The sequence below is a fragment of the Heterodontus francisci genome, chromosome 24 (genome assembly GCF_036365525.1).
Source record: "Heterodontus francisci isolate sHetFra1 chromosome 24, sHetFra1.hap1, whole genome shotgun sequence".
Classification (NCBI taxonomy): Eukaryota; Metazoa; Chordata; class Chondrichthyes; order Heterodontiformes; family Heterodontidae; genus Heterodontus; species Heterodontus francisci.
In genome coordinates, this window is record NC_090394.1 from 74,044,234 (window position 1) to 74,064,707 (window position 20,474).

General features: G+C 42.9%; 2 protein-coding genes across 3 annotated transcripts in view; both read left to right on the plus strand.

Moving 5' to 3' along the window:
* The first annotated feature begins 5,287 nt into the window (after positions 1–5,287).
* On the plus strand, positions 5,288–11,197 carry LOC137383529 (parvalbumin, thymic CPV3-like). 2 transcript variants are annotated; one of them, XM_068056578.1, is made up of 5 exons: positions 5,288–5,459; positions 6,504–6,574; positions 6,675–6,807; positions 10,140–10,249; positions 10,925–11,197. In XM_068056578.1, exons 2-5 carry the CDS (start codon positions 6,514–6,516, stop codon positions 10,948–10,950), a joined length of 330 nt encoding a protein of 109 aa, XP_067912679.1. In that variant the 5' UTR covers positions 5,288–5,459; positions 6,504–6,513; the 3' UTR covers positions 10,951–11,197. The 2 variants fall into 2 exon arrangements, with proteins under 2 accessions (XP_067912679.1, XP_067912680.1); XM_068056579.1 differs by having other exon boundaries at positions 6,507–6,574.
* Positions 11,198–13,212: 2,015 nt separating this feature from the next.
* ccz1 (CCZ1 homolog, vacuolar protein trafficking and biogenesis associated) overlaps positions 13,213–20,474 on the plus strand; it is a 63,285-nt gene continuing 56,023 nt past the window's right edge. The window contains exon 1 of the mRNA XM_068056591.1: positions 13,213–13,561. Coding sequence (XP_067912692.1) covers positions 13,467–13,561 — 95 coding nt within the window. The 5' untranslated portion in view covers positions 13,213–13,466. The remainder of the gene's footprint in view (positions 13,562–20,474) is intronic.

Consider the following 20,474-nt stretch of genomic DNA (forward strand, 5'->3'; position numbering starts at 1 on the left):
CATCCTGACTTGGAACTATATCGGCGTTCCTTCACTGTCGCTGGGTCAAAATCCTGGAACTCCCTTCCTAACAGCACTGTGGATGTACCTACTCCAAATGGACTGTAGCGGTTCAAGAAGGCAGCTCACCACCACCTTCTCAAGGGCAATTAGGGATGGACAATAAATGCTGGTCTGGCCAGCGACGCCCACATCCCATGAATGAATAAAAAACTCAAAAACCAGGAAATGATGGTAATTCAGAACTAGAACACGCCCTTCCTAAGCAGCAAAGAGAGAAGTACCTCTAATTTGGGAAAATGATTCTACATTTGGTGGCGCAGTGGTTCGCACCACAGTCTCACAACTCCAGCAACCTGGGTTCAGTTCTGGGTACTGCCTGTGCGGAGTTTGCAAGCTCTCCCTGTGACTGTGTGGGTTTCCTCCCACATGCCAAAGACTTGCAGGTTGATAAGTAAATTGGCCATTGTAAAAAAAAAAATTGCCCCTAGTGTAGGTAGGTGGTACAAGAATTGAGGGAAGATGGGGATGTGACAGGGAAAATGGGATTAATGTAGGATTAGTATAAATGGGTGGTTGATGGTCAGCGTGGACTCGATGGGCCGAAGGACCTGTTTTGGTGCTGTATCTCTCTATGACTCTAAATAAAGTTGATCATTAAAATTACTCCAGATGTGACTTTGGTGTTATTTTAATGGTACTGAGCCAGATATTCTGTCAGGCTCAAAATAGTTTGGCAATTCTTCTATGGGAATTGGGGAGGTATCGCTTTCTTTGGATTGTTATGACCAGGTGAGAAAGAGGTCTAGGGTTCCCTTTTAGCCTTCACCTGGTCTTACTGTAACAGGGTTTTGTTTTAAACACACCGTGTTTTTAGATCCCCCTTGGTGAATCCTTGTTCACTGCTTTCCAATTATAATGCAAAGAAACGAGCACATACAGGCTTTCATAGGTTTAAAGAAGAAAGATTGAAATTTATTAAAACTTAAACTAAAACTCTAATTTGGTTAATGCCAACAGATACATGAGGTACCCATGCTAGCATGCAAACGCAACACAAACTTGCAGACAGGGACAGAAAAGAGCAGAAGAAAAAATAAAGTGGAAAAGTTTGAGGCAATCTCTGATAAGGGTTTTTTGTTGCTGTGCTTCAAGCTCGCTGTAGAGTCCTTGAATGAAGATATGGTCTTGCTTTTCACTGGGGCCCAGTATTCTTCTTAAACCTTGTTCACTGTAGGAGACTTTTCTCTCTTGGGGTTCATGTGTCTTCAGTAGGTTTTGGAGTTCTGTGAGAAAGAGATGGGAGCAGACAAGAGAGGCTGTGGTGAGCCAGCCAGGAGATGTCTTTTCAATCCAGGAGCAAAGAGCTTTCTGCCAGTTCAAACAATGTCGCTACAATTTTAAACTACCCAAGCTGGCCAGCAGGGTGGTCATGTGTCCGACTGGTTTGACCAGGTCTGTTCTGTGTATTGAATGGGAGCAGGGGATAGCTCCTTTGTAAAGGCCTGCTACTCGACCCGAACCTGACGGGACCCAATGACATGTGCCAGGGTCGGGTCGGGTCGCACTTCCTGGTCCGGCATTCAGGCTCTATCACCACTTTAATGTTAATTTACTTTTTGGACTTTAAAGATGGTTTTGCTACAGTTATTTTAAGCTTGTGCAGGTAAGAAACAAAGTGAAAAATGTAAGGTAAGTTAACTGATGGTCGGGTCGGGTTGGGTTGAGTTGGGTGCGGGAAAAAATGGAAGAACTCGGGCCGGGTCGGACTCAGGGTCAGATGGCGTTCTGTCGGGCTCGGGTCGGGTCTCATTTGCAGACCTGAACAGGCCTTTACTCATTTGTTCCAACACTGTCTGCTAATATGCAAAAATGTCTTTCCAGCCAGGGGCCTGGCAATTCCTTGTAACAGGCCTTCTTTTCTTCCCAGCAACAATTTGAAATTTAATATCCATGTGGCGAAATTAATGTGCTTCGTTCTTGGCAGGTAGGGGCCTGCATGACAGGATATAATTCCCAAATTCTTGGAGGAATCAATGCCATAGTCTCCCTCTCACACACACACACACATTCAATCAGCAGAAAGCACCTTCTGTAAGCAGAAATGCAGCTACAGGTGTTTTAGTTGGTGCATTGCGGGACTGGATGGAGATGGAGCTGGGTTTATGAATGTAGTTATGAAGCAATGCATAACAAACTGAATCCCGTTACAGCTTTTCCACCAACGGAAAATAATTTACACTTGTAGAAGTAATTCCCAACTTATCTATTTGGCCAGAGTTATTTCTCCCTAATTCCAACATATTATTGCTATTTGTCCCTTTTAAGAGTTTTAAATTATCAATTTCAAATCAATTAACTTCACTCAAAACACTGATAGAGACTAATTCCTGCATTTTAGCCCGTATCATCACTGGGATAATATGATCAAGATGACTATGAGAATGATTGAAAATGAATATTCCCTCAGTGGGTTTTAGATATTACACTGCAGCATTGCGAGTTCAAGTATTTGGTTGTTCTCTCTCTCGCTCTGCTATTTTGTGGCTGTGTTCCCACTGACACTAAAGAAGAGGTAGCGTAGATAGAGAGAAATTATTTCTGCTCGTTGGGGAGACTAGGACTAGGGGCAATTTACTTGTACTTCTTTCAATGTAGTATACTGTATTCGCTGCTCACAGTGTGGTCTCCTCTACATTGGGGAGACCAAGCGCAGACTGGGTGACCGCTTTGCGGAACATCTCCGCTCAGTCCGCAAGCAGGACCCTGAGCTTCCGGTTGCTTGCCATTTCAACACTCCCCCCTGCTCTCATGCTCACATCTCTGTCCTGGGATTGCTGCAGTGTTCCAGTGAACATCAACGCAAGCTCGAGGAACAGCATCTCATCTACCGATTAGGCACACTACAGCCTGCCGGACTGAACATTGAGTTCAATAATTTCAGAGCATGACAGCCCCCCACTTTACTTTCATTTTTAGTAATTTTTAGTTATTTTTTCTTCCTTTTTTTTTGCATTCCTTTTTACATTTTTTACAATCTTTTTTTGCATTTATTTCATTTCATCTTAGTTTGTTCAGTTTGCTTACCCACTGTTTTTTTCAGGTTGTTTTTCTTCAGGTTTGCACTTGCTGATGTTCAATATTCAGTATATTCACACCTAATCTGTACTAATGCTTTGTCTTTCAACACACCATTAACATATTGTTTGCCTTTGCTCCGTGACCTTTTGGTCAGCTATGTGGCCTGGTCCAATCTGCACCTTCTCCTTTGTTATCTCTTGCCCAACCCCCACCTCACTTGTTTATAATCTGTGACTTTTCTAATATTTGTCAGTTCCAAAGAAGGGTCACTGACCCGAAACGTTAACTCTGCTTCTCTTTCCACAGATGCTGCCAGACCTGCTGAGTGAATCCAGCATTTCTTGTTTTTGTTGTAATCTAGAACATACCCTGGCATGACCTGAGGAACCTCCCCGTAGTGGCAAAGCTTTGGGACCCTAAGTCCAAACTCACCTGTTCCTCCCAAGCACACTACACTCACCACACCAGGTCTCAAATTTCTCACATACTGTACTCTAAAGTATAATTCTCTGAAAGAAACCTATCTATATCTTCCACTTTGCTGAATCTATATTTACTGTTTCCACTGTCTCCCCAGGGAGCCTGTTCCAATGTCAGTTACATCATTAGATTTAAGTATATTTTTTGCACAGCATTTCCCCTTTTATGATTACATCATAATTTGGAACCAGGACTAGCTGCAACAGTCAGACTGGGCCACAATATTATGCATTTATTCATCAGGGACATCCTCGTTTAATCAAGTCCCACTGAATTTGTGACTCAATCACAACATTCACTAATCTTCCCATTCCCCACAACATTTCCTATAACCCAATTAGCAGTTAAACAGATAACCACAGATAGCCACTACCAAACGCACCTTCCCCTCCCTTCGCCTGTCAGCATTCCGAAGGGATCATTCCCTCCGCGACACCCTGGTCCACTCCTCCATTACCCCCACCACCTCGTTCCCGTCCCATGGCACCTTCCCCTGCAACCGCAGGAGGTGTAATACCTGCCTATTTACCTCCTCTCTCCTCACTATCCCAGGCCCCAAACACTCCTTTCAGGTGAAGCAGCGATTTACTTGTACTTCTTTCTATGTAGTATACTGTATTCGCTGCTCACAATGTGGTCTCCTCTACATTGGGGAGACCAAACGCAGACTGGGTGACCGCTTTGCAGAACACATCCGCTCAGTCCTAAAGCAGGAACCCGAGCTTCCGGTTGCTTGCCATTTCAACACTCCCCCCTGCTCTCAGGCTCACATCTCTATCCTGGGATTGCTGCAGTGTTCCAGTGAACATCAATGCAAGCTCGAGGAACGACATCTCATTTACCGATTAGGCACACTACAGCCTGCCGGACCGAACATTGAGTTCAATAATTTCAGAGCATGACGGGCCCCACCGCTCCTCCCCCCCACAATTTTACTTTTATTTTTAGTTATTTTTTCTTTTTTATATTTTTTTGTGTTTGTTTTATTTTATTTCATCTTAGTTTGTTCAGTTTGCTTACCCACTTTTTTTTCATGTTTGTACTTGCACCTGTTCAATATTCAGTCCGTCAACACCCTATCTGTACTAATGCTTTGTCTTTCAACACACCATTAACATATCTTTGCTCCATGACATTCAGGTCAGCTACTCTGTGACCTTGTCCTATCTACACCTCCTTTGTTATCTCTTGCCCCACCCCCACTTTACTTGCTTATAACCTTTGACATTTCTAATATTTGCCATTTCTGAAGAAGGGTCACTGACCTGAAACGTTAACTCTGCTTCTCTCTCCACAGATGCTGCCAGACCTGCTGAGTATTTCCAGCATTCCTTGTTTTTATAACCACATCTAACAACTGCTGGTCTGGAAAGTGGGAATTCTTGCTTCGCAGTCATTCTTATTATCCCAAAGTTCAGTCAAGTTAATTCCCCAGTTACAAAGAGAACAATAGAAAAAGTCCAGGCATTGTTGCATGATCTGAGGGAGGAAAGGGAAGATGAATTAATGACACGGGAAACGATGTTACAGCAAATGCTCGAAGTCTCCGTGTTACGTTGTAAAGTATTCTCCTTATAATCTTGCACGCGTGTAGTCTACAAATTTATTTGTTATGGGTGCAAAAATATCATCCCAATATAACAGCAGAAGAGAGTGAAGTGTTTCTGAAAGGAGCTGTATGTATGTATCAGGTGTGCTGAGGATATAAATAGAGGCAGTTCATTAACTGGCAGGAAATTCAATAGCAGGTGAAACTCGTCTATCTGATCCATGCGACGCAACCCAAGTACAGTAAAGAGTCACCTTAATGCAGCGCATATAAAGCAGCTCTGCGACTCGGTCACACACACAGAAGGTGCTTCACTCCCACGTGTACAAGACCCAGAGATACGATAAAGGTGAGGCTTGCCGAGGGGGGAGGGGGTTTCACTGTTTCACCAGTGAAAAAGAAATTGGAGGTTGATATGAAATTCATTGAGTAGCAGGAATGAGTGAGACTTGCACTAACGCTTGAGGAGATGTCAATGTTTGGTGTTTTTGTGTTGAATGTGAGGGTCGGAGCACAGGTCAGTTGGTGAGCAGGAGTCAACAGTCTCCACATCACGGATCCTGTGAACATCTGGAAATTCTCTCAGACTGTACGTGTGTGTTCCCCCCAGATCATCAGGACGAGCGGTGCAACTCCGGGGTATTGACTTCCACATGAAGTTGGAAAATCTAGATCTGATGTGGAATTATACTTGGAAAGGGGAAAATATGCAGGGCTATGGGAAAAGAGGGGTTGTGGGTCTAATTGGATAGTTGCTTTAAAGAGCCAGCACAGACATGATGGGCTGAATGGCCCCCATCTTTACAGTAATTATGATTTAAGCCAGGTCAGCACGGGTGAATGCACATTTATTTCGTATTGGAAATACTGCAAGTTCATCTGAGATCGGTGGGTAAAGCATAAGCGGCTAGCTGGAAAATCAGTTACGTTGTATGCGTCGGATAACCATATTTCAATCTGCTAACTAAGATTGATAACATTGATGTTTGGAGTTCAGGTCTTCTGGTGCTGTGTATCATGAAAGTGAGAGTGGGAAAGAGCAAGAGTCTGTGAGAGAGAAAGTGTGTGTGTGTGTGTGTGTGAGAGAGAGTGTGTGGGGTCGAGTGAGAGGGTGTGTGAGTGGCAGGGTATGTGTGACAGGGTGGGAGAGAGTGTGTGTAGGTGTGTTTGTGAGAAAGTGAGAGGGATGTGGGTGTGAGTGGGAGGGTGTGTGTGAGGGTGTGTGAGAGAGAGAGCGAGAGGGTGTGTCTGTGAGAGGCCGAGATGGGGTGTGAGTGGGAGGGTATGTGTGACAGGGTGTGAGGCAGATGTGAGAGAGTATGTGTAAGACATGAGGGAGCAAGTCAGCCTGCAGTTAGAATGTCTTCAATCCCTGTTGTGTTTCATTTCCCAGCAGTTTCACAATGGAAATCACTGACATTCTGTCTGTTGCTGACATTTCCACTGCATTAAAGGAATGCCAAGGTAATGTATTCCAGGTTCCTTCTTGTAAATCTGCATCATTTGTTTCGATCAGAGGCGCAGGACATGGCTTTGATAATGCATTTTCTGTATTGTTTCACAGTCAATGACTCCTTCAACTGCAAGAAATTCTTTCTGACTTGCGGTCTGTCTAAAAAATCTGTCGAAGACATCAGGAAAGTTTTCCGAGCCATTGATGATGACGACAGTGGGTTCATTGAAGAAGATGAATTAAAGTAAGACATCAACTACCTTGGGCTCTTTTTTAAACTTCCGTGCATTGGATTTCAAACAGCAATGATGGTGAACTCGGTTCCAGACTTACAAGGGATATAATCAGTGGGCAACACTCTCTCAACTTCGGAGTTATGAATGGTCATGGGTTCAAGTCCTACTCCTCAGACCTGAGCGCATGATCCAAGCTGACACTCCAGTGCAGTAGTGAGGGAGTGCAGCACTGGCAGAGATGCCGTCATTTGGATAAGACCTTAAATCAGGGCCCCCCTCTGCTTTCTCAGGTGGATGTAAAAGATCCTATGGCACTATTCGAAGAAGAGCAGGAGAGTTCTCCCCTGTGTCTTTGCCAATATCTATCCTGCATCCAACACCATTAATAACAGATGATTTTCACGTTGCTGTTGCGGGAGCTTGCTGTGCATAAATTTGTTGCCACATTACAACAGTGACTACACTCTCAAAAGTGCCTCATCGGATGAAAAACACTTTGATACAGGCCTGCTGATAGGTGCTGTATAAATGTTCATCTCTTTTATTGACATACTCTTCTGTATTACTGCTTTCCTACCTTTTTTGTAAATCCATTGGCCTGTTTCATTAACTCTTGAGCAAGTCACTCCCCAGCACTTTTGTAAAGGAAATGTTATGAAGACCCATTCCATGGCTGCGCCAGTTTTCTTCTCACGGAAGTGACTGATACTGGAGTATAATCCCACAAGTAACAGCAAGCCCTCTCTTTGTACCAGATCCAAAATGGTTATCCGCTGTGTCATGCCCAGACAGTGGGTGTGTGCAGGGTGTTTTAATGGGCGAAGGGGACAGGAAACACATCAGCAGTTAACCACACCCCCTCACCCCGCCCCACACCCCAATCCTCCCCTCACCCAACAACTTTCCAGCATGGATGATGGGACAGCAACATACCTTGGTTCATTCATTTATTTCCCATTATCCCTTGCATGGGGAGACCAAACTGAATTGGGCAACCATCATTGCAACCTTGGCTGTGGCTAAAGGGGAACCAGTGGATGTACTATATTTAGATTTCCAGAAGGCATTTGATAAGGTGCCACATCAAAGGTTATTGCAGAAAATAAAAGTTCATGGTGTAGGGGGTAATATTTTGGCCTAGATAGAAGATTGGTTAGCTAACAGGAAACAGGGAGTAGGCATAAATGGGTCATTTTCTGGTTGGCAAGATGTAACGAGTGGTGTACCACAATGATCAGTGCTGGGGCCTCAACTTTTTACAATTTATATAAATGACTTGGATGAAGGGACCGAAGGTATGTTTGCTAAATTTGCTGATGACACAAAGATAGATAGGAAAGTAAGTTGTGTAGAGGACATAATGAGGCTACAAAGGGATATAGATGGGTTAAGTGAGTGAACAAAGATCTAGCAAATGGAGTACAATATGGGAAAATGTGAAATTGTACAATTTGGCAGGAAAAATAAAAAAGAAGCATATTATCTAAATGGTGAGAGATTGCAGAGCTCTGAGATACAGAGGGATCTGGGTGTCCGAGTACATGAATCGCAAAAGGTTAGTATGCAGGTACAGCACGTAATTAGGAAAACTAATAGAATGTTATCATTTTTTGCGAGGGGTATTGGATACAAAAGTAGGGAGGTTATGCTTCAGCTATACAGGGCATTGGTGAGACCACATCTGGAGTACTGTGTACAGTACTGGTCTCCTTATTTAAGGAAAGATGTAAATGTGTTGGAAGCCGTTCAGAGAAGGTTTACTAGACTAATACCTGAAATGGGCAGGCTGTCTTATGAGGAAAGATTGGACAGTCTAGGATTGTATCCGCTGGAGTTTAGGAGTGTAAGAAGCGACTTGATTGAAACATATAAGATCTTGAGGGGTCTTGACAGGGTGGATGTGGAAAGGATGATTCCTCTTGTTGGAGAATCTAGAACGAGGGTCACTGTTTAAAAATAAGGGGTCACCCATTTAAGACAGAGATAGGGCGAAATTTTTTCTCAGAGGGTCGTGAGTCTTTGGAATTCTCTTCCTCAAAAGGCGGTGGAAGCAGAGTCTTTGAATATTTTTTAAGGCAGAGGTAGATAGATTCTTGATAAGCAAAGGGGTGGAAGGTTATCGGGGGTAGGTGGGAATGTGGGGTTGAGGTTACAATCAGATCACCCATGATCTTCTTGAATGGCGGAGCAGGCTTGAGGGGCCGAGTGGCCTACTCCTGCTCCTAATTCGTATGTTCGTAGCTCAGACCAAACCTGGAATTTTCCTCATCTGTGTGAAATTGTGCTATACCATTTTTGTGTACAGAATCAGGGATATCTCTTTGATCCAATTAGTGGGACATCATTGGGTGTATAATTTACATGCATGGCACAGAAACAGGCCGTTCAACCCAACTGGTCCATTTTTCTTTTATTCATTCATGGCATGTGGGTGTTGCTGGCCAGGCCAGCATTTGTTGTCCATCCATAATTGCCCTTGAGAAGGTGGTGATGAGCTGCCTTCTTGAACCGCTGCAGTCCTTGGGGTGTAGGTACACCCACAGTGCTGTTAGAAAGGGAGTTCCAGGATTTTGACCCAGCGACAGTGAAGGAACGGCGATATAGTTCCAAGTCAGGATGGTGTGCAGCTTGGAGGGGAACTTTCAGGTGGTGGTGTTCCCATGCATCTGCTGCCCTCGTCCTTCTAGGTGGTAGAGGTCGTGGGTTTGAAAGGTGCTGTCGAAGGAGCCTTGCTGAGTTGCTCCATGGCAGTTTTTACGCTCCACACAAAGCTTGGTCCCTCCATGAAACTTCATCTCACCCTATCAGTTTAACCTTTTACTCCTTTCTTCCTCATGTACTTATCTAACTTCCCATTAAATGCATCTATGCTATTCACCTCAATTACTCCCTTTGATAGCAAGTTCCACATTCTCTCCACTCCCCTGGGTAAACAATTGTTCACCATCCAGACTACGCCCAGTAATAGTGTTGTTCACCTTTGTGACCAGATGGAATATTGAATATTTTGATCATTCCATTAAGTAATTCTAGATTTTTAAAATAAGTTTTATGATTAAAAATGTCAAATGAATTAACACAAGAATGCAATATCCTCTCTAATGCAATACAAAAATCTTCCTTCGTAGATATTTGTACCAACAGAGGGGGAAAAGATAATTATTTCATTGAATTTGGAAATAAGACCAGCCATCATTGTTTCCTGAGAGGAATTTCTAATGTACTGTTAGATACCGGGTGGATTTGGGTTTATGGGGTGAAGGTTATTTTTCCAAATGGCCAATGATCCTCATTTGAAGAAAACATTGGATTTACTCTTTAACTGGCTTTGCTCTTTCAGGTACTTCCTGCAAAGGTTCTCTGCAGGGGCCAGAGTCCTGAATGACAATGAAACCAAGTCATTCATCGCCGGGGGAGATAAAGATGGTGATGGGAGACTCGGTACTGATGGTATGCTGATTAATCATTGAAGAACTATAATTTTTTAAATATGATTGAACTTTTCTGTGGGAGAGCTTTTGGTCGCAATATAAATGGGATTTTAATTCTCACGATTGATTGCCAAAAATCATTTGTGAACATTTTGTTTCATTTCCTTTTTTCTTTATATTTGTTTGTGATATTGCAATGCATGGATGTTAGTAAGGCATTTGACAAGGTCCCACATGGCAGATTGGTCAGTAAAATGAAACCCCGTGGGATACAGGGGAATGTGGCAGGTTGGATCCAGAATTGGCTCAGGGACAGGATACACAGGGTAGTAGTCGACGGATGTTTATGTAAATGGAAAGCTGCTTCCAGTGGTGTTCCACAGGGCTCAGTGTTGGGTCCCTTGTTGTTTGTGGTATATATTAATGATTTGGACTTAAATGTGGGAGGCATGATTGGGAAATTTGTTGATGACACAAAAATTGGCCATGTAGTTGATCATGAAGAGGGTAGCCTTAGACTCCAGGATTAGTTTGGGTGGCTAGTTTTTTCAGCCGGCACGGACACGACGGGCTGAATGGCCTCCTTCTGTGCCAAAATTTTTCTATGGTTCATACGTTTATATAAACTGATGAATTCCGCTGAATTTATGAACGAGAAAAGTCTCAACATTTTAATGGCAATTTTATTTTACAGAATTTGTTGACCTGGTACTCTCATAGATTCTCGCAGGACAGCGCTACCTCCACCTGCATTTGAGTGCAAGGGTACATTAAACAAGGCTCATGTTTGTACGGCACGATCGCAGCATAAATGACATCCTTCCATTGTAATGCAGGAACTGTAGAAGCACTTCAGGCATTCGGATGTAGCCCAGTGTTCATGTAATGTGTGGTATAACCTGCTCTGTAAAGGTAATTGTCTTTGGAAGATTGAAAACAATAAAAAAAAACTCGCTTTGTGCCCAAATGCCTTTTCTTGCGTGCATCTGTTTCAATTAAGATTGTTCAGATATTTGCGGAGTTAAGCAGAATCCTGCTGGTTTAGCACTGATGGGGGTAAAATCCTGATGTTCAACGCCTGCAATCTACTGTAACATTCCTTTTGTTTGATGTGTTAAACTTTATCAAGAGACAAGATTTATGCAGTGAGAACTGAATTTGCAACAAAAGGACAAGGGAAGCTGGCATTATTGACATTGATTTATACCAATAATTTCCCAAGGTTTTGTCCAACATTGTAATCTACAACATAAGTTCATGCAACACATTAACTGTTCTTCCTCCCATATCCCATTCACCCATCCTTTGAAAGTCCTTTGGGTTTTGCTTTTGGTTGAATTTCCCAGACGCTTCTATTATATTTCAGGCTCCACTAAACAAAGAAAGAACTTGCATTTTTATATGCATCTCGCACATCATCAGGAATGCAGAAAGCACCTAATGGCCAATGGATTACATTTAAAGTACAGTTGCTGTTGTTACGCTTGGGGCAAGGTCAATGCCTCATAACATCGTCCAGCAAATGAGATGCATGAGCGGATAATCTACATTTGATGATATTGGTGAAGGAAAGAATGTTGGTCTGAACATAAAACTCTCTGCTATTCTTCCAATAGTGCCCTGGGATCTTCTACATTCACCTGAACAGAGAAATGGGGCACTATGTGTCACCTAACTTAATGTCGATCATAAACTCCTGCACATGTCCCAGAATATAACTTGGTGTGAATGAGTTGGTGAATTGTTGAAGACTATGTCAACCTCAAATATCAAATTGAAGTAACATCAGGTACTTATCCATCTCTGTTGCAGAATTTGATCATCATGCTATGGCATGGTTTTGTAAGAACCTGAATCCAAAGTTTATTTCTTTCCTGGAAATTGAGAATGTGGCTTTAAAATTGTGAATAATTTATAATTAATTTTTTTTATCCAGGCTGCAATGTAAATTTTTAATCTATTTATTCATCTGGTAAAATCCTGTTCGGTAAACGAGTACTGTGATTAAAACCAGTCTCCAAACTATTGAGAAAGGAAAGAATAGTAAACGTCCATCAAATCTGCTCTTTTAGTATCAGCAGTGGGTCAGCTCGAAGCATTTTTGCCTCTGAGTTAAAATATTGTGGATTCAAGTCCCACTCTAGGACATGAGCACAAAGGTCAAGGCCGACACTCCAGTGTTGTACTAAGGGAGTGCTTTCCTGCTGGAGGTGCCACCTTTTGAATGAGATGTTAAACCAAGACGTCTGCAGTCTCAGGTGAACGTAAAGGAACCCATGGTGCTATTTTGAAGAAGAATAGGGGAGTTCTCCCTGGCGTCCCGGCCAATATTTATCCCTCAACTAACATCCCTAAAACAGATTATCTGATCATTACTGCATTGCTATTTCTGGGAGCTTGCTGTGCGCAAATTAGTTGCTGTATTTCCTACATTACAACAGTGACTACACTTCAAAAAATACTTCTTTGGCTGTAAAGTGCTTTGGAATGTCTGCTGCTTGCAAAAGGTGCTATATAAATGCAGTTTCAAAAAAATACAGTAATCATGTCACTAGGTCACACATGTACTTCTTCATTCTGAACCTCACCATTTCCATGACTCTAATTGGAATGCACTGATCGCCTCCATTGGTAAAGTGGCCTTCAGGAAACTTGTGTTACTCTTTTGTGACAAACATATATTTCCCCTTCAGCAACTCTTAAGTCTCAATAACATCCCAGCCCGTTAGAGACTTGAATACCATTCTCATGTCCAGGATGCTTGTCTAGTACCAGTCTCATATTCCCGGCCAGTATACAAGATTTAAAAAAAGTGCGTCATATGTGATCCTTCTCTAATCTCTCGCCTCTAACCACCAGTGTTGCCAATTCTCAGAATCTTGTTAATAATTTATTGACTTTCCACTATTGTGCAATTCATGGGGTGAGTGGAAAGAAGTGTGTCAATCAGCTCACCTTCCTTTTAAAGGCAATCCAGTAGCTCACGCATCAATTTGGGAAAGGGATGAAAAGGAGGATTCACAGAAGTTGAATGACACGACCAGAAAGACCGGTTGCTGAAGAGCCAGGATGAAAGCTGTTGACATGTTTTGGATGTTGCTGGTGCACAGAGTCGAGGGGAGGAACGTTCATCAATATGTCAAATGGGGATAATCACAAGAATTGGATCTTTGTTATTAATCTTCTAGAAAAGGAACTCAGCAGCAGGCTTAGTTAAGGAATCCTTAACTCAAACCATGAAGAGGAGACATTCTGTACCAGAAATGAAGTGGGGCGAAAAATGTCAGCTATTGATGTGGTACCCACCTATCAGTAGCCCCGATGACCAATGGTATGTGCTGATGGGTGAAAATTCAACCTCACTCCTCCTACTCTTGAAACCAGAAATCAGTTAAGCTGTTGGCTCACTTCCCTCTTTCTAGTTGGTAATTAATATAATAGACTGTTCTTAAGTACTAGTTCATTAGTTTGATAGGTATTGTGCACAAAACTATACAATGCCCAGTAGTTGTCATTCTGCCTCTACTCAGATAAGGTGGTGTATTTTTTGTGTGAGGTCAAAGGTGCTGACAGGTCAGGTGATCTGGTGAAGCCTGCAGACTTTGGCAGTATTTACCCCACTTTTTTGCTCATAGGGATTTTCAATGAACATTGAGCTACAATTTGTGAATTGAGAATACGAGGTGGGTGGGGCCCAAGGTCCAGGACGCAAGACATAATTGAGGTTGAAAAGAGGAGGATAGGAAACAAGCCACGTCATGAAGTGGTGAGTCAATGATACCAAACTTGGGCTTGTAAAGCCTGTCGATTGAAAGGATTTCAAACAGTGAGGATAGAGGAAGGAGAAAGATTAAATACAATAACATGGTGATTGAAAGGAACAAGAAAGCAAAGTTTAGCAGAGCAATCACCACACTACTAATGATAATTTAGGAAGGCTTCACTTTGTCATGTAACAAAGCTTTTGATCACCTGCCCAGCACCTGTTTATGTGGCTTGTTGTCACAGTTTATCTGAAAACGGTCCGATGTAGCACCTTGGAATATTTTAAGATTAAAGGCACTGTGTAAATGCAAAGTGTTGTTGTTGCTGATAAAACAGAGAATGGCAAAATTGTTGTCATCAGAGAGAAGAATTTCCCTGTCAGATAACCAGCTTTTTTGTGCCTTGCTTGCAAAGTGAAGTCTTCTCAAACTATTTCAGTCCATGCTGGCGGTCAGAGATGTTTTCTAATATGGGGCAAAAGCATGTTTGACACCAAATCCGAATGTTGGGGCTGCTAAAAGAAATTAACGATTTCAGGAGCTGGGTTCATTCCAGCCCCAGATTGATGTGTGAAAGCCTCCTCAGAGCGTTGCTGTGGGAGTGGGTCAAGGGGGGGGGGGGGGTCTGATGCAAAATGGAATTGGCCTTTGCGGCCCCAAAAACTGGGGAGAAAGATATCAATCCATATTCCCAGTTCTGACCACTATCCGGCGACCCTCCCTCTTAAGTTGCCAACTGAAGTGTAAGGACACTAGGAATGGTGGGGATTAATTCCAATGTCCCACAAGATTGAGTAATCTTCCAACACTCACTATCCAGCTGATGCTGAGGAATGACCATTTGGATGCGGTAATGGCAGGTTCCTGGTGTCCATGGAACTACACACCAACATCAATCAGCACTCTGAGGAGGAAAGAGGTGCGGGGATTAAACTGGATGATGCATTTTTTGTTATATTTATTTTGTTTAGCCTTACAATTATAAAACTAACACTTAGCTATGGAACATGATTTTAAGCTCCATGCAAATGCCTCTGTCCAGCTATAGAATTAAAAGTTTCCATTTGCAGGGGGTCATAAATTTAAGATAGTGACTAATGAAGCCAACAGGGAATTCAGGAGAAACTTCTTTACCCAGAGATGAGGTGAGAATGTGGAACTCGATATCGCAGGGAGTAGTTGAGGTGAATAGTATAGCTGTATTTAAGGGTAACCAGATAAACACATCCGGGAGAAAAGAAGAGAAGGATATGTTGATAGAGTGAGATGAAGAGGGGTGGGAAGAAGTTCATGTGGAGCATTAACTCCGGCATAGAGCTGTTGGGCTGAATGGCCTGTTTCTGTGCTGTACGTTCTATGTAACAGAAGGAAAAGAGTGGAATGAAATGAGAGAAACTGGCAGGAATATTGTGGGGGGGCGGGAAGCTGGTGGGTGAGGGGGAAGGTGGGTGGTTGGGACATGAGGCAACCAACCTGGACAAGTGAAGGTGAACTGTTTTACCACTTAGACCTTCTACGTTTATGTTAAATACCTGAGAGTTTCCACTGCTATTGCGTATGATAAAAGGTCTTGGCCGAGTAGACACAAATCAGCTTTTTTTGACAAAATTGATTAATTTTCCATTCCTATTTGTTGAAATCTCATTGACTCTTTCCACTGTCTGACAGCTGCCAGCAGGTCAGGTTAAGGACACCTGAAAAGTAATGAGGGAAGTTGTGTCTGTTTGTGTTCCAATTCAATGTTCCCTTCAGCCAGACCCTGTTAATCAATTGCCCTTATATTAATCATTGCTCTTCAGGGACACTGTCTCACTCCGATATGCGGCTCAGTGGAAAATGGGATTGCATGTGGCTGTGTCTGGTGACAAAACAAGCTCAGAGGTCAAGTTTGGTCACCAAACTGCCATTGAATGTCAATTAAAGTCAATAGGCTGACTTGAGTAATTTGAGTAACGATCCTTCATTATGGGTAACAGTTTGCATGTCTGTTACTAGGCTCCTGAGGCTCTTATAAAATAAACTCCTATTAGTTATAGATTGAAACTCATAAAATTCCTCTGAACTGGGAAATTGCCTGTGGTGTTGACAACAGTCAGTTGACAAATGCACTTTAAAAAACATACAATAAGGCATTACTTGACGACTCTACTCCATCACCAAGTCTGCCTACATCCACCTTGGTAACATTGCCCAACTCACATCCCTGCCTCAGTCCATCTGCCCCTCCCTCATCTGTGCCTTTGTCACCTCCAGACTCAACTATTCCAACACTCTCCTGGCCGGCCTCCCGTCTTGCATGCTCTGTAAACATGAGCTCATCCAAAACTCTGCGGCTGGCATCCTAACTCGTGCCAGGACCGGTTCACCCCATTGGCCCTGTATTCGCTGATCGACAATGGCTTCTTGTCTGGCAACTCCTCGATTTTAAAACTCTCAAGTTGTTGTTGATGAGTTGGGAGAGGCTTCAGAAGCTTACTCCCCACTTCATGGTCAGAGGCTGAAACCGTAACTTTGACACTTGACAGAGGGAAATTGGATGGGAAATGTTGAGGCAGTAAAATACAATGGTAAACGTAAGCAGAAAAGTGTGATCATAAATTGTAACATTAGAAAACAAGGTTTGTGCACAGGACATATGCACCCTATACAATAATTTATATTATATTCCATTTTATAATGTTTCATTGACAGATGTTTAGGGAGGAAGTGCAGAATTACACATTACTATCTAATTTCTGGCAATTTCCTTGTGTACTAGCTCTGTATCTGGAAAGGGGTTTTGAAAAGCAGAGAGGTATTTGAAGTGAATTGATAGCCTGGATTTTGTGCTCAAGTCTCTGGAGTGGGACTTGGACCCACAACCTTCTGACTCTGAGGTGAGAGTGCTACCCGCTGAGCCATGGAGAATGCAAGATCTTCCTTCCTTCCTGTACCATGCACCTTGTAGGTTGACAATTTAATTGCCATTCATTCCAAAATGTAATGGTTACTTGTGGCATAGAGCTGTTCTAACCAGAACACATGTATCAACAATTCGGGAATGCGTTCAAATTCCCAATATGCTCTCCTGGCAAGAATAGGCCATTTAACTGTTCAAGAGTTGAAGGTGCTGAGATTCAGGGGGAAAACAAAAAGATTTCATTGCGGAACGCCACCACTCAAGTGTGTCTGACTTCTCTCTGACAACAACATTTATATAACAAAGTTAACATGGTAAAATCTCCCAAGGCATTTCACAGGAGCGTTATCAGACAAAATTTGAGCCACATAAAGAGATATCAGGCCAGGTGAGTTAGAGGTAGGTTTTAAGGAGCATCTTAAAGGAGGAGAGAGAGGTGGAGAGGCAGAGAGGTTTAAGGAGAGAATTCCAGAGCTCAGGGCCATGGTAGCTGAAGGCACAGCCACCAACGGTGGAGCGCTGAAATTCGGGGATGGGCAAGAGGTCAGAATTGGAGGGCAGTAGGGCTGAAGGGTTTACAGAGATAGAGAGGGGCAAGGCCATTGAGGGATTTGAAAACAAGGATGAGAATTTTAAAATTGAGCCATTGCCAAACCAGGAGGCAATGTAGGTCGGTGAGCACAGGGATGACAGGTGAGCGGGACTTGGTGCATGTTAGTATATAGGCAGCAGAGTATCGGATGAGCTGAAATGTTCCATTGCCCTGTGAAAATTCACACAAAGTGTCTCAATAATGTTTGATCCCGGACAACAAAATAATCTGTGATTCCACGCAGCAAAATTAAGCCCAATATGACCTCAGATCATGTGATTTTATTGAGAGGATTGACCAATCGTCAAACTGTCCACCATGACGCTCACCACTGCAGGAAAAAAGTGATGTGAGCAAACCGAAACAGCCTCACTGGGCTGCGCTCCGAGGACACAACAAACCTCGGGACCCAGGTCACGCTGTTGGGACTTTGCTGTCGCAGTTTAAGATATCCTATTAATCCAACGTGTGCATCTCCTGTAACTACACATCAGCCTGTGTCATGTCCTGCGCACACCTCCAAGGACAAAACGTTTACTTTAGGGGGAATGATTCCGAGATAAATCAGCTAGGGTGATTAGGGAAGCAAAGAATCAGTCGTGCCTCACAAATCTGTTGGAATTCTTTCCGAAGGTGACTAAATTAATAGGTAGCTCAAACATGTGTGATTGGATTTCCAGAAAAGGCTTCATACCGGGGTTCTGTCTAAAAGTTTCTAAAAGTATAACTAATTAGTGGCCAATTAACCTTGAGGCAATCCAATTCATTATAAGCGTTTTCTGCTTTGCAATTGCACATTGATGTTTTTGTGTATGAATGCAAATCACAACTATTTGTTCGTGAATTTGCCCTCATTATAGGACAGACACTTCATTGAGGTGAAAATTGGCCACACCGAATCTCTGCAGACAACTGTTACTGCATTGGAAATAATGTGTTTGAGTATGTCAGTGACGCACCTCAAAAGGCAAATTAAAAGATAGTTTTTTTATGTTCATCAAGGTTAAGGACATTAATGCTGAATAATCCACTCCTGGCACCGAGCTTCAGAAACAAACACTTTCAACTAAGAAAGAAAAAAGTATTTGCATTTATATAGCGCCTTTCATAACCTCGGGACATCCCAAAGAGTTTTACAGTCAGTGAAGTACTCTTGAAGTGTGGTCACTATCGTAATATCAGAAACGCAGCAGCCAGTTTGTGCACAGCAAGCTCCCACAAACAGCAATGTGACAATGACCAGATAATCTGTTTTGGTAATGGTGGTTGAAGGGTAAATATTGACCAGGACACTGGGGAGAACTCCCCTGCTCTTCTTCGAAATAGTGCCATGGGATCTTCGACATCCGTCTGAGAGAGCAGATGGGGCCTCAGTTCAAAGCGCCACCCAACGTACGGCACTTCTGACAGTGCAGCACTTCCTCAGTGCAGTACTGGAGTGTCAGCCTGCAGTGGGACTTAATCCCATAACCTTCTGAGTCAGAGGGAGGAGTGCTACCAACTAAACTGCAGTTGACACACAGGAGTGAAAATACCTCCGATGTGCTGCATTTATCTGTGTCCTGACACTATGTCCTCCTTCAAACAAAACTCGCATGACAGATGCTACAATGGGATAGATCATAACTTTCACTATCCCACCCAACTCTCCTTTCGCAGGGTCACTGAGGGCATCTGAGATTAGCTAACTCAACACTGGATTAGGAATTAAATTTGGGATACCCCTATCCCTCCCCGCCAAGTTACTCAGTGAACAAAATCTAGGAGTAAGAATCCTTTTTCTGACATGATGTGTTTTCAGTCAGCCATGGCTCAGTGGATAACACTCTTGCCTCTGAGTCAGAAGGTTGTGGGTTCAAGTTCCACTCTAAGACTTGAGCACAAAAATCTAGCTGATACTCCCAGTGCAGTACTGAAGGAGTGCTGCACTGTCTGAGGTGCCGTCTTTCAGATGTGACTTTAAACCAAGGCCCCGTGTCTTCCCTCTCAGGTGGGTGCGAAAGTTCCCTGTCACTATTTTGAAGAAGAGGAGGAGAGGTCTCCCTGGTCAGTAATTTAGCTCTCAATTGACATCACAGAAACAGATTATCTGGTCATTATCTGACTGCTGTTTGTGGGAGCTTGCTGTGCATAAATTGCCTGCTGTATTTCCTACATTACAACAGTGACGATACTTCAAAAGTGCTTTATTGACTGTAAAGTGCTTTCAGAGGTCCTGTGCTCATGAAAGGTGCTAGACGGGCTGAATGGCCTACTTCTGCTCCTAATTCGTATGGTCCTATATAAACTTTCTTTCTTTATAAAAGCGTTATGAGCCGAGTCTGAGATACTGTAACCATTTCCACTGGAGAAGTACTGGATAAGAAGAGCTTCAATTGTGGCTTTTTAAATTTATGAAGGGGTGTGAACGGGGAAAAACTATTTCCTCTGGTTTTGAGTTAGTAGAAGGAAATATTTTTTGGTGAGATCTTAGAGGTATTTGAAGAAATGTGGGGATTTGGAGATACAGATAATAGGAGGGATCTCTGCGACATGTAGTGGGATACCAGAGAAGAGGAGAAAGTGTTTCAGAAACACACATGCAAGCAGGAAATTATTAGAGAATCCAATTGAAGACTTTTCAATTCTTCCCCTTCTGTTCTGCGATGTGACTGTCTTTTCTCACCTGCGTCGGGGTATTGTGTGACAGGGGTGGGTGAGGTGGGTTTGATGTTGTACATAAACTGAACTGGGGGGGGAGTTGGTGGATCAGGTGGTCTTTTCCCATTTTTTTGGGTGTCTATGAGTGTCAAGGGAGTGAACGCAAGCGAGAAAAAAAGAGAAGGATAATTCAATTTGGACAGATTAAGCTCCAATGATTTTTCTTCCAGTTTATTGGACGAAGCAGCGAAGCTGCAACAGTCTGACGGACAGACAAACAATTGTAAGGTTGTAGGAGTTATTTTATGTCTCAATAAATCAATAATTTGCCGCCCTCCAGTAATCAGTA